The sequence below is a fragment of the Lipotes vexillifer genome, unplaced genomic scaffold (assembly GCF_000442215.2).
Source record: "Lipotes vexillifer unplaced genomic scaffold, Lipotes_vexillifer_v1.1 scaffold459, whole genome shotgun sequence".
NCBI classification, from domain to species: Eukaryota; Metazoa; Chordata; class Mammalia; order Artiodactyla; family Lipotidae; genus Lipotes; species Lipotes vexillifer.
In genome coordinates this window covers 683519-696839 of record NW_006769874.1, presented here as the reverse complement: position 1 = coordinate 696839, position 13321 = coordinate 683519, and the positions used below count along the sequence as shown (strand labels likewise).

The 13321-nt window shown below is 45.1% G+C and overlaps 1 protein-coding gene across 2 annotated transcripts; it reads left to right on the top strand.

Annotated features, from left to right (window-relative positions):
- The first annotated feature begins 756 nt into the window (after nucleotides 1-756).
- On the top strand, nucleotides 757-12187 carry MPC1 (mitochondrial pyruvate carrier 1). 2 transcript variants are annotated; one of them, XM_007445909.1, is made up of 5 exons: nucleotides 757-959; nucleotides 8198-8201; nucleotides 10469-10565; nucleotides 11195-11327; nucleotides 11651-12187. In XM_007445909.1, the coding sequence occupies exons 1-5, from the start codon at nucleotides 889-891 to the stop codon at nucleotides 11673-11675; spliced, it is 330 nt and encodes a 109-aa protein (XP_007445971.1). In that variant the 5' UTR covers nucleotides 757-888; the 3' UTR covers nucleotides 11676-12187. The 2 variants fall into 2 exon arrangements, with proteins under 2 accessions (XP_007445971.1, XP_007445972.1); XM_007445910.1 differs by lacking the exon at nucleotides 8198-8201 and adding an exon at nucleotides 2214-2217 and having other exon boundaries at nucleotides 889-959; nucleotides 11651-11675.
- The last annotated feature ends 1134 nt before the right edge of the window (nucleotides 12188-13321 follow it).

Here is a 13321-nt window from a genome sequence, read left to right as displayed (position 1 = left end):
CATATTTCCCTTATTCTTTTAAACTACCGTATAGTATTCGATGATGGAATGGATGCACCACGATTTATTTGACTCTGTCCCTTTGGTGGATATGTAACTCATTTCCAATCCTTCCATATTAAAAATAATGGTGTTTACATTCCAACTGAAGTCCTTGCTAGAGATGCCCAAGGGTCTCTGCCCCCATGCTCTCATCGGGGCATTTTAGATGACGCAGCCATCTACAGTTTTGGCCAGGGTAAAACATTTACAATAAACAAAAACAAAGCCCTGAACGGCCGGAACCTCCCACGTCTCCCTCTCCACGAGGTGCGCCCCACACGTGGCGCTGCGGTTCCCGCGCTGGCTCCGAGCTAGCGGACCTGCTCTCCGGCACGTGTAGCGGCAACTGCGGACGCAGCCCGCGCGCAGCTGCTGCGCTCCTCCCGGCGCCCACCTCCGCTCTGGAGCCTGCAGGCCCGGGCGGCCGCGGGGTCTCGCGGATGCGGCAAAGGCCCACGAGATGCAGGCGGCGGGGACAGTCCCGCACGCCCTCGGACAGTCATCTGCCCGCCCGGAGCGCGCCAGCGCGGGTGCCTGGCAACCGCCAGCCAATCGCCGCCGGACCCCGGCCGTTTTACGGCAGCAGGCCTCGCCCCCACGCGCTGCCGAGGGGCGGGGAGGAGGTGTGCGGCAAGCGAGAGCCAATCCGTGCCGCCGTCTCCCGCCCTGCGCCCTCCCATTGGCCCAGAGTCCGGCTGCGGGCCGCGACCGTATGGTGGGGCCGAGCTGTCGTGAGGCACGCCGGCGGGCGGTTGCGGTGTCCGCGCTGTCCGCTCCGCCGGTTGTCATTGGGCTCCGAGGAGCGGCGCCGAGGGCACCGTGGGCGGCCTGGTGTCTGGCACGGCCATGGCGGGCGCGCTGGTGCGGAAGGCGGCGGACTATGTCCGGAGCAAGGACTTCCGGGACTACCTCATGAGGTGACGAGTCCCCGGGGCCGGACCCGCCGAGGGGTCCGGGGTGCGGAGCCGACGCCGCCGGAACGAGGGGCCGCGAGGGTGCGGGCAGCGGGGTGGGCTCCGCGCAGCGGGGCGGGGATTCCGGGGCGGCGGGGCGGGGGGTTGCGGACAGCGGGGTTGGGGCTCCCGGCCGCGGGGCGGGACTCCAGGCAGCCGGGCGGGGTCCCGGGGAAGTGGCGCAGGGGGCTCCGGACAGTGGGGTAGCGGGGCGGGCCGGAGCCCCTGCGGGGGGACCCCCACCGCGGCGCGGGCGGGCGCCGAGAGCGGGCCCGGTCCGGCGAGTGAGACCGGGGCTCCGGCTCGCTGCACCTGCTCGGCAGGTGTGTGCCCAGGTGTGCGGCGGACCTGCCCCGGGCGCGGGCTGGGAGGGCGCCTCCCGGCATCGCTCGGTGTAAGGTGAGCCTCAGGTGCTCCTTTTCCGCGACAAGGGCACTGAGCCTGCCGGGTCGACCTCGCCCTTCGGATTTCTCAGCTTCAGGACGTCAAGCGTGGGACGGAATCAAATCTAACATACGAATATGCTGCCAACCAAGGGCATACTTTTTAAGATTCTGCTTTCCATTAAGTCTTTATTTTCAATGAGAAAGAAAGGGCAGTGGAGGGATGAAAAGCCTACTTCCTATGTTTTATTTTATTTTTTTGGCTTCGCCGCTCGTCAGGCGGGATCCTAATCCCGCCCCCCACCAGGGACCACCTGCGTCCCCTGCATTGGAAGCGCTAGTCTTAACCACTGGACCTCCAGGGAAGTCCCTCTTTCTGTATTTTATTTTCGCCTGTAATCTTGAGATGCCTGCTTTTTATTTCATTTATTTAATATAACTTTAAAACCGTTTTATATGGTTGATTTAGGTGTATACATTTTAGTTTTTCTTTGTGTGATTTTTTTTAAACCTAGGTAAGTGTAGGGCTGCAGTATGTTTCAACAGGTTAGTGTAGTAAAGAGGTAAAGTGATGACAGCTGAGGAGAAATAACTATCCATAGGGTACAGTATGAAGGCAGCTTCATTTTACCAGTAAAAGAAAAAAGAGGATTTTTTTTTAAAATTCTGAATTTTATTGCAAATACTGTTTGCTTGTAATTTTAAAGGGCAGTAGGTAAGAAAAATAATTGTCTGCCACGTGGTAAATTTGGAAACAGAAGCTTCACTCTTGACTTTCCAAAAATGAACTTTGTGTACTTGCATAGGACCATGATTAATTAGGGTAGATGTTTAGTACTGTGGAGCAGGGTATTTATCAGATTAATGTGCTGGGGAGATCGGAGGAAAGTAGTCATGGGAGGCTGTGTTATTAGTCCCTGCAGTCAAGTTTCTCTATGACTTCAAATATTACCTTAGGTTTTACTAATGTTTCTCCTTTGTATGAGCCTTCCTAATAGTTAAGTACAGCTAAGTGTAAAACTGTATGATGTAATTAAGAATCAAGTCTTATCCATATTAGAAATATGCTGATGATTACCTAACGTTCTATTACACAAGAAGAATTTGTAAAATATATGTATTTTCAATGAAGAGAGTTAGCCCTGCTTTTCTAAATGTATGTTTCTTTTTACTAGACAGGTGTCTGTGAGCCAGGTATTTCAATTGAATACTTTGATATATGGTCTAACCTTTTTTCAAAGATTAAGTTCATGTAGCTTTAATGTTTACATGCCTTCTCTAGTATTGCTTTAATTGTATTAAGCTCTGACTAAATGAGGAAAAAAAGAGAATTGCAGTGTCCAGGAAAGTGCTGCCTGGTAGGACACCCAGCTAGGATTCCGAAGAATGACTTCTAGCCAAGGGATCCCCAGCAGTCAATCCCAGTGGACTTTTGTTACCCTGTCTGTGAAATGGGTTTAATGACAGTGCCCTATCTGGTTGGGTTGTTGAGAAAATTCAACCAGATGAGGGATGTGAAAATACTTGGAAACCCCAAATCACTACGTATTTCTATTATATCTTGCTATTTTTGTAGCAGAAACATTTAAAAAAGTTAAAATCTTAAGTGCGAGTGTTACTGAACAGAACTTGAGTCTGTGCACCCGACACACAGCAAAGCCAGTCTCCTGACACTGGTTGTGGGGAAGGGAAGTGCAGCGTTTACTGCAGAGTGCCTGCCAACCAAGGAGAAGGGGCAACTCATGCTCAAGAGACGCAGGCTCCCAGATGGCTTTCAGGGAGGGGTTTTTAAAGACACATTAGGAGTGAGGGTTGCAGGGTGCGTGATCAGTTTGTGGACTTTCTTCTGACTGGTAGGTGGTGAGGTAACAGGGTGATATTTGGGGAATCTTAATGTCAGCCTTCTGGTTCCAGCTAGTCTCAAGGCTACTTCTTGTGGTGGGAATGTAGTGACCATCCTCCACCTGGGTGGGAGCCTTAGTTCCTGCAGAACAACTCAAAGATCTGTGTTAGATTGATATGTATATCCCTTCAGGAGGGACTGGGACTCTGTTTCATCGCTGATTGTTTAAAGCTATCATTGCTTTTCTTGCTTAACTGCTTTTCCTTCTTCTGCATTCCCTCACTTCCCTCGTTAGCAACTGCTTGAGTCTGCCCTTGGGAACTTGGGGAAGGCCTGGACGACTAAAGCCTTTTCCTACAACAAGAAACGGGGGACACAGAGGGGCTTTTGTACTCAGGAAGGCCCTGCAGGGTCCTGCTCAGTTTCATGAGGCGTAAAGCTCTGCGACTTTGACTTGGAAATACTTCTGTGGACTGAACAGGTGAAGTGAGATGTCCGCCTGGCCTTGTCTTCCCCGCTGCTCTTGGCAGCAGTGGGATTTCATGCCAGCCTGCGGAGCAGTGATTGAGTGATTGGGCTGATATCAAAGCGCTCAGCAGAGCTCTTTTATTAGCTTTTTCTGCAGAAAGGAGTCACTTCTCCCCAGCATTTATTAGAGGAACGTTTCCCCTGTTTGTTCCTCTAGTCTTCTTGCTTACAGCCCCTGCTTTGCCTTTGCAAATAAATGAAGCCATAAGAAGACAATTTCATATTCTCTTCCAATCAGAGACGGGGCCCTGTGCCTTCTCAGTTCGTCAATCATTTGCACTCCTGAACAACTCAAGCTCTCTAGCGTTCTTTTTACAGCCTGCCGAAGGGGTATAGAGGTTTTCCAAACTAAAGCTGCTCTAGAATTTTAAAAGTCATTTTATTAACATAGTTGAAGTCTTTAGCAAAACTTTAAAGTCATTTTACATAGATTATAACCTCCTGTCAATTACATTTTATGGATAAGACGGAAATGTCTTTCTTACTAAAGTGAATTTCCAAGTGTATTTTAAAATGTTGATTTTTTTTCTCATCGAGGAACAGGAGTTAGAAGAACAGCCTGTAACCAAAGGCAGTGTGTGGACTTTGATTGGATCTGATATGGGAAAAAACAGCTATAAATGGCATTACTGGGACAACTGGGGCATTTAAATTGGGTCTTAGTATTAAAATATTAAGTAATTATTGACAGTTTTTGTTGGAAGTGATGGCAGTATTATTACACCTAGGTGATGAGTTTGAATGATGGGTTTGAATCCCAGCCTTTTTGCTTTCCGGCTGTGTAGTCTTGGACAAATTGCTTGGTGTTTGGGCTTTGGTAGCTGTTTGACAACACAGCATGATGCTGTGTATATTACAAAAGTAAATGTCCTATTTTTATTGTTATCAATATTCCATGTTTAACCCCTGGCTTCCCGGTGCTCCTGATGCCTTCCATCCTTCCTTTCACTGATTTCTTCTTACTTACTTTAATGAAAATCTTGAATCAAGAACTTCCTGGATCTCTATTACCGTTTTGTTTTGTTTTTTTAAATAAACTATTTCCTCACCTACGTTATTGGTGGAGTAAAAGAAGATAGCTCTCTTTTTTGCTCTTATTCTCCCTCCTGAATTTCGGTTAAGAAAAATAAATTAGAAAGAACAACTAAGTTTTGAGGTAGGATGTATGTTCTAGCAACTGAGTCAGTCAAGGTCTGTGTATATTTATCCTAGAGATTTACTCCCCTCCCTCAGAGAAGTGAACAGATGTATATGTGCACGTATGTATTTGGATATATGTGCAAAGAATGTTTTCTTAGGTAGAACCTAGATCACGAGTGTTTGAAAATCAGTTAATCAGTCAGCATGCTCTTGTAAATCCGAAGTGAGTCAGCTGTTTGCGGTGAATATTCTCCAGTTAATGAGGTTGTCTATTCTAAGTTATTTTAACTTCTTAGTTTCCAGGAGAGCTTTAAGAATTTATATTTACTACCAAAGTGAGAAGTTGCAGTGGAAAACAGGGAGTCTTTCACAAGTTATAGGATATTAGAGCTGGAATGGACCTCAGACATCAGGTAGTCCAACACTTCACCTGCCATTTGGAAAAACTGAGATCCAAACCAAGCGGAAAAGTTGAGACCCTCTGGACGCCAAACCTGTGAAGCCAAAACAGGAATGTCATTAAGATGACATTAAGATTTAAAGGGAAATAGTTATGCACAAAAATGGTTTTGAAAAGAAGGTTTCAGGTACTTTCTTTGCACCTACTTTTCCTGTGTCTGCCTCCCTTCTCTGCCATGCTGCTTGCATACCCGCCCCTGGCCTTACTTCCCTGCCATGTAAATGACCTTCAGAAAGTTACTGAGGCTGAAAGTGTTGAAGCAGAACTGGCCACAGGAATCTCTTTCCTGCCGTCCAGTTTAGTTTTGACCATCTAAATACAGTTGAATATCACACATTCTGATTGTTAAAATTCTCTCATTTTAACTTGGACTGGAAAATCAGGTAACAGTTGCTGAGCATAAATGAAATGGTAGTGAGCATTTTCAGCCTATAAGAGAATTGCAGTCTAGAATATCTCCAAGCCTTACCCCGCTCTCAGTAATGATATAAACAGACTATGCTAGGCTGTCACTTAGATCCTTTTAGTACTGTATAAGCAAGTTATAAATTACCTAAATTACTCACAGTACTTTCAGAGAAAGCTAACAGTTACTGTCAGTAATTTTAGGAAAGGAAGAAACAGATTGGCAATGCCGAGAAGACATTAAGAAAATAAAAATGAGCTTAGAAGAAACCTGAAGCCAAACAAACAGTCCAAATTAAGGAGAAACAGGATAAAGTTTATTCCGGGTAGTCATCCTCCTTTGTCACCTCCATCGTCATTCTTAACGGGGGAGATCGGTTTTACCGCCACAAGAATTCAAGGTCATAAGTGAACCAAGAAAACACTTATGCATTTTGAGGTTGTTTTAACCTTCACTGAAATAAAATACAGGCAACACACCCAATAAAGAGAAAGTCAAGGGTAGTTTCCACACAGTTTTTACATTATTTTCCGCCAACTGCAGTTCGTGTTGCTTATAAGTTTATCTTTCTTTGGAACAGAAACTAATACATACCAGGAGGCTTTTCTCTTCGAGTTTGGCTCTAGAAAACTAGAAAAGCACAAATATGCTTTTCAGAGGTTTTGACTGAGTAGTTGATGCATGTTTTGGACAGTTCTGACATAGAATTAAGGGATGTTGAGTTGTGGCTTTTTGTATTTCCCAGGGATGTTTAGAATAAATTTATTCTCAGATTGGCTTATCGTCATTAAACCACTATTAAAGTGATGTGATCAACATTATTTTTGTGGTCACTTTCACATAGGGCTTTGGCATTGAGCAGGGTATGATGGCGGAAGTTATTCCTCCTTCACATTCCTTTATAAGCTGCCTGTTGTAAACTAGGGTAGAATTTGAACTGTTGTACAACTCAAGGAAAGAGTCCTGAATTGAAAACTCAATCACCTCCGAGCTGACAGTTTGGATTTTAAGAAACACATCTTTTAAAATATTTTTGTAGGAAAAAAATGTGCCATTGGTAATTTATAGATAAATAAAAGGCCTGTGTTCAGATCCTGAGCAAAGGAGAGTGACACCACAGGTGACGATAGTCCATAAACTACTGGATCCTGCCCTCTGACCTGATAAGGGACTCACCCTCTCTGCCGTCCAAACACTGTGCTCAGCTTGGACTTGCTGTGAAATACAATCTTGGCAACGTAATTTGTTACCGCAGTTGAAACATAATCTGTTAAAACAGTGCACTTAATATTGAAAGACGGACTCTTTCTAGGCTGTTCGTATTTCATAACAGAACCTATTTGAAGTATATTATTAGCATCGTCAACAGCTACTCTCATGCTGGAGATTAGAACCTGCTTGACCTCTACATCAAAACAACTAGCGGAGCTGTTTGGACGAGACAGTGTGTATAGAGGATTTTATCATTTTATTTCAGTAATTCTTTCAGGAGCTACACTTTTAAGAGTTTGCCTTATCAGAACAATTAAGCTATATCCTGAAAAGAAGAATTGCCATCTCAGAAGTCAAAGTAATTCGACGTATTTCTGAATGGTATTAATTTTAGCATTCAGGAAAACAATTCACTTAACATTAGAAGAGTTTTCCCTTCATTCATTCAGCAAACATTTTTTGAGTGCCTTGTGAATTCTGGGCACCACTTGGGCCAGAGTTTCAGCTGTGAACAGAATATGGAATTACACGCCTATTTTTAGGAGCTTACATTCTGGTGAGAGCCTGTTGGTAAGTAAAAATGGAAAGTCCGTTGCTGGTAGAATTCTGCAGCATTTGTGCTTCTCTCCAACTTGTCATTTTCAAAGAAATGCCCCCTATAAGCCCGTGCTGTCCAGTCTGAGAGCCACATGCCCCAGGTGGCAGGGGGGCTCGTAGAGGGTGGTCAGTCCAAGCTGAGCTGTGCAGCAGTGTCGACACCCACTGGATCTCGGAGACTCAGTGCCGAAAAAGAATGTAAAATACCTCATCAATAGGTTGTTATTGATTACGTGTTCAAATTAAAATATTTAGAAATGTTGGAATAAATAATAAAATTAACTCTTGTTGTTTTTCACTTTTGTTAACATGACTTCTAAAAATTTTAAAATTACATGTGACTCCTGTACGTGACTTGCATTATATTCCTGTTGGATAGCTCCACTCTAAGGATTAAGTTTACGTTTCATAAAATTAAGGTTTACTTTCATTAGGTCAAAGTTATTGACCTAATATCACTAGATCTTCTCAAGAAGAAAAAAGGATATGTGCTGCTAGTGTTGTAGTTCTGTTACTGAAACTTGAATACATGTATGAGGGTAAAGTAACCGAAATCTCTCAAAGCATCTGATCTTCTTTTTTTTCCCCCACATGTCTCTCCTGTCTGAACCTCGGTGACTCCTCACAAAATAGTACGGTAAGAACCTGTCGCTACCTGTCATCAGGCTTCTGCAGACTTTCTGCATTAACAGGGTGTGGACAGGAGACAGCCATCATAGCACATCCTTGTGGGTCCCGGGCTAAGGGCGCCTCCAGTGACCCCTTGGTCCTCCGGTTCCACTCTGGACAGTAACTTCTCTGCAGGACCAGTGCATTGACTGATGAATATCTGACAGAGCACAGACCAAACATGTATTCCAGGAAAGGGAAGTGAGAACTAGAATCTTGTACTCGATAGAAAAGATGTATTACTAACTTTCTATGGTTAGATATTTTAGTAACTAGTGTTGAAATTATCTTTACCTTTTATGTTCTTTTTATGAAATATCTCTTAAGTATATCTCAATGCTTATAATCACAAGTGTATATAAAGCCCTTAACTTGCAGAACTCTGCTTTATATAACCCTACACTCACCACAGTAAAACTTTGAATACTGTCTTGTGACCAGAAGTCCCCCGGGCTGCCTCAGGTTTCAGATTTATGCCGTGGCCTCTTACTACTTGGTCGCAGCTGTGAGCGCAGATGCCTGGCTTGGCTGAGCCCCTCAGGGCAGCCCTGAGTGTGTGCATAATGCGGGGATCTGGGGGCCACCGTGCAGAGTAGAGCAGAGCGGTGGAAAGTGATTAAACAGCCAAGCGACGGGAATAGACTGACGTGGTCACAAAAAGGAGGAGAGAAACATCACTGGAGTAACAGAGAGTTGAAAGTGAAGGGACACAAAGGAAAGGACAGGAGGGGAAACAGGCAGGTAGGTGAGGAGGGATAGATACTCCATCACCAGAGGTCTGGAGGATGAGGAAGGAGGAAAATGGCCAGGCTGCGTCTAGGTACAAGAAACATTAAAGTGTCAGCAATGAGTAGCTGAGACAAAATCCAGTCCGAAAGCAGGAGGACTAAATAGCCTTGCCCGGAACCTCAAAGATTCTTTATACCAACTGTGCCTGAGGTGCAGCGTCCATAACTCAGATGTGAGATTCTGCAGTACTCACCGTGCTGGCAGTAGAACAGCTCTGACAGTTTTATAGCTATTTAAGGCAGAGGCCTCATGCTTACATTATTAAACACGTTATGTAAACGTTTCAAAATACTCTTAGATCATGACGAAGGTAATTCTCACTTATTTTTCTTGCATTTTCTTGTTTCTCATTCTTAACGAAGTTATTGGATTTTAATGACTCTTGGTCAGTATTAGAAATGCAGGTCTAGAAAGGTATTTTGCAGTCTGCGTTTATCTTAAATGCTCTGATAGGCAGAAATAAAGCACTGCTTAATGTTCTGATAACTGAAAAGGGTCTTTACCCAACAGTGTGTGGTTTCCTTCATATTTTATTTTATTTTTTGTTTTTCACTTTTTTTTTGGCCATGCTGCACTGCTTTTGGGGATCTTAGTTCCCCAGCCAGGGATGGAACCTGGGCCACGGCAGTGAAAGCACCAAGTCCTAACCGTTGGACCGCCAGGGAATTCCCTCCATATTTTAAAGCATTATTTGCAAATTGTACATAAATAAAACAATTTTTAATTTAATGGGGAAAGCCCCTGGACTTATTTCAGCCTCAGAAGTTAAATTAAATTGCACGTTGGTACTGTTCAACGTGGACAACTTCGTTTCCGTACCCTGGGATTGCCGTGGTCGTACATGAGAAACTCCTGATCCATTTCTTAAATATGGGCTGTTCCTATTACTTCAAAATTAATTCTCAGTTTCATTTCTCATTATCTGGGGGTCTGAGGGTAGGTTTTCGGTTCTCTGACCCTCGTATAGCTCACGTGAGCTGAAAAGCAGCCTCTTCCCTATTAAGTTACCTCCTTCAGAAAAAGTATCCAACTTAGGGTCTGCATTTTAAGAGATGTTGACAAATATCCTAAAGAAAATTTGAAAAATGTTTGATAGATTTAAACGTTACATTACAGAGAATGGTTGTAACAGGTTTAAGTTGTAGCAAGAGTGACTTGTGTAAGAAGTTAATCTCATTTGAAAATTCTCTAAACGGGACAGTCTGAGATTACTTAGTTGTGATCGGGAAGTTCATAGGGACCTTGGTAAAGTGCCTGATCCCTTCTGGTTTGGGGCTCTCACCTTGTGAGAACTGCTAATTCATAGGCACATACTTGCACACTGAACGCCTGCACGGTAACCTTCCCCAGTTAACCGCACGTTTCACGTCACTGTTTAAGAGAAGTTGTAGCTGTTCACGCTCCATCTTCACTTTTCCTCTTCTTTCTCTCCTCATTTTTTAACAGCACTTTTGGGGCCCAGTAGCCAACTGGGGTCTTCCCATTGCTGCCATCAATGACATGAAAAAGTCTCCGGAGATTATCAGTGGGCGGATGACATTTGGTAAGGATGCAGATTTGAATAATTGGGAGGATCTTTATATATAAAATTATAGCATAATACAGCTCCTGCTTACATTTCAAGTTTGTAGCAGCAGACACTAAAGTCACTATTAGAAAGTAACGTAAAGCGCCTGACGTTATTGATGGGTGTTACTCCTCATGTAAGGAAGAAAAAAGCGTCACTGTAGTTGGAAGTATTTATTAAGGTCCTGTTTGCCTTTCAGCTTTAGCACCCCTATAGCTAAAGAGTGTATCCTCTCGGACCTTATTTGGAAAAAGGATCTTGAAGTTAACTTGAAATCCTGATATTTGAACATAAAAGTCGTTGAGGGGATTAAATAGCAGTTCTTTCAGATAAGGGACTATAAACCACTCTAGGGGACAGAAAAGGAGGTTAGAACTGATGTCAGTTTACTGACATTATGTTCTTTAACTGTTTAAGTAATAAGTAACAGAATACCTAACAGAGGAGCAAACCATCTGATGAGTTTCCCATTCATGGAAGCATTTAAGCGATAGCTTTTATCATCTGTTAAGGTTTTAGCAGAAGAGGTTGTTTTTTTGAGGCCGTTGAGCCCTGTCAGCCCTCAGTTGGAGGCTGTAGGTCACTCTCCTGCATGTCCCTGGCAGCCCTCTGCTGTTACTCCCTGACATTCATGAGATTCGCCTACAAGGTGCAGCCTCGCAACTGGCTGCTGTTCGCCTGCCACGCCACGAACGAGGTAGCCCAGCTCACCCAGGGGGGACGGCTGCTCCGGCACGAGTAAGTAGATCCCGCTGAGCCTTTGTGTTCTGAGGAGCTGGGGAGGCCTGTGTCTGTTGTGGGGCGGGCTGTGACTGTGCCGCTGGGGAGACTCGATGCAGAGCAGAAATATGCTGAGAAGGGACTGTGCTGTTGAGACAGTGCAATGAGAATTCACTTATTAAACATGAAAATTAGCATGAAATAGGGTATTACTGTTCTTATGACATCGTGACCTGAAATACATGTTAACGTAAAGGTGTCTTCCTAAAGCCTTCCAAGGCCTTCGAGGCTGGCGGTGAAGTTTTGTTTCTCATTGAATTTGTCTTTGTGCTCCTTCCCAGGATGTCTAAAAACGCCTCAGCATAACAGTGGAGAATGAAGATCCGGCTTGTTGAAGGGGCGGCATTGCCGCTGCTGCTGCTGCTGAGTCACAGGTTCCACCCTAGTGAATAGTGTTGCTAAGAAAAATAAGCGGAATGAATGCTACTTGTACTAACCAGACTGTTTCCCTAGAAATAGCAGGGAGTTCCTAAACCTACGCTCTGCTGCCTTACAAGTACTGAATGTTTCACTTCTCTTCAGAAAGAGTAGCTCAAATATGCGGTCAATTTAATAATTCCCAATGATGGTTTTATCTGCAGTAATATGGATGTTATCTGTTAGAATTTACTTAATGAAAAACTGAAGAGAACAAAATTTGTAACCATCAGCATTTAAGTACTCAGAAATCATGACCTTTCGTTTAATGACCATGAGACAGCTGACAGCTGGCCACATAGCTAAAATCACATTGCTAGTGTTTGGAAAGGTATTTGTATTTCCATGCAGTGTGTATATTGAAATGCTGTAAATTAATGGCAATAAATGATTTAAATATTTGTCAAATGAGCATGATTAAATGCCTTGTTATGTTTGTTAAGAAACTGAAGAACTATATCCCTGAAAGGTCAGTTACAGGTGAAAAGTGGAACTCCTTGAAAATGATTAAGATAGCTAGGGAAGTGACAAGCTGGGGGTCAGTTTTGGGAAAGCATCCACATTCCCAGCTATTCATAATTCCCTCTTTCAATGGGCAGACATTAGAAAAGGCACCCAAGCACTGCGCCTAAAAACTGCCCCGTACTAGCTGACTGCAGGCTGCCCGGAAGCGTCCTGGGCTTGAGTTTTTACCCCCGAGGCAGGTCAGCTAACGCCTGTGCTGTTTCCAGGGAAGCCGTGGGGCTTGCAGGCCCACAGCACGTGTCGACGGCCTGGTGGCCAGCGCCGCGCTGGGCCCCGGGAGAGGAGGCTGACCTCTGGGCAGGGAGCCAGCTCTCTGCGGGGCAGGGGTGGACCCGTGGCCCGAGAGCATCCTGAGAGCACGGTCCTCACGCCTCAGGTCACATCACGCACTTAGTTGGAGTTTTTCAACCTTCACCGTGAACGTGAGCACGGTTTCCCATCTCCTGGCAACAGTGGATGAGAGCGGCAGGCGCGGGGCTGACGTCGGCGGGTCTGTGTCCCAGCACCTCCTCAGCTAGCCTGTTCCCTCTGAATCATTTCTGTCACTTTTTCTTTCCTTCAGAGGCGTTACACAGCTTTCAAAGCGCTTTCGGATGCATTCTTTGAGCCACACGCAGCCCTGTGAAGCTGGACTGGTGCGCTTCCACACGGGGGACAAGGGTGTGCGTGGCGGGGCCTCCTGACACGCGGCTGCGTCTGCCCCTACACCCGGGGCTGGGGGCGGGGGGCGGGGAGCTGGGCGCGGGCCGCCCTCACCACTCAGGCTCATTCTTCCACAGCTCACTGGAGTTGAGGGTGTTTGAAAGCAGCTGGCGATAAGAGCCCAGATGGGTTTAATTCAGTTAAAACCGTGCGTCCTGCTTAATCTGTCATACAAGTAATATAACTGGTAAGAAATTCAAACTATACAGATGCATATAAAGGAGCCACCGCAGGCTCGTGCCTTTCTTCCTGTCCCGTCTGTCTGGAGTCACCACTGTTAGTTTTTGTGGTTTTGGATTTTCCACTTC

What these genes read in the sequence shown, in the direction of transcription:
- MPC1 (XM_007445909.1), top strand. Translation starts at nt 889, where the DNA reads ATGGCGGGCGCGCTGGTGCGGAAGGCGGCGGACTATGTCCGGAGCAAG. An exon ending in CAGTGGGCGGATGACATTTG is followed by an intron (nt 10,566 to 11,194) that starts GTAAGGATGCAG and finishes TGTCCCTGGCAG; the next exon opens with CCCTCTGCTGTTACTCCCTG. An exon ending in GGACGGCTGCTCCGGCACGA is followed by an intron (nt 11,328 to 11,650) that starts GTAAGTAGATCC and finishes GCTCCTTCCCAG; the next exon opens with GATGTCTAAAAACGCCTCAG.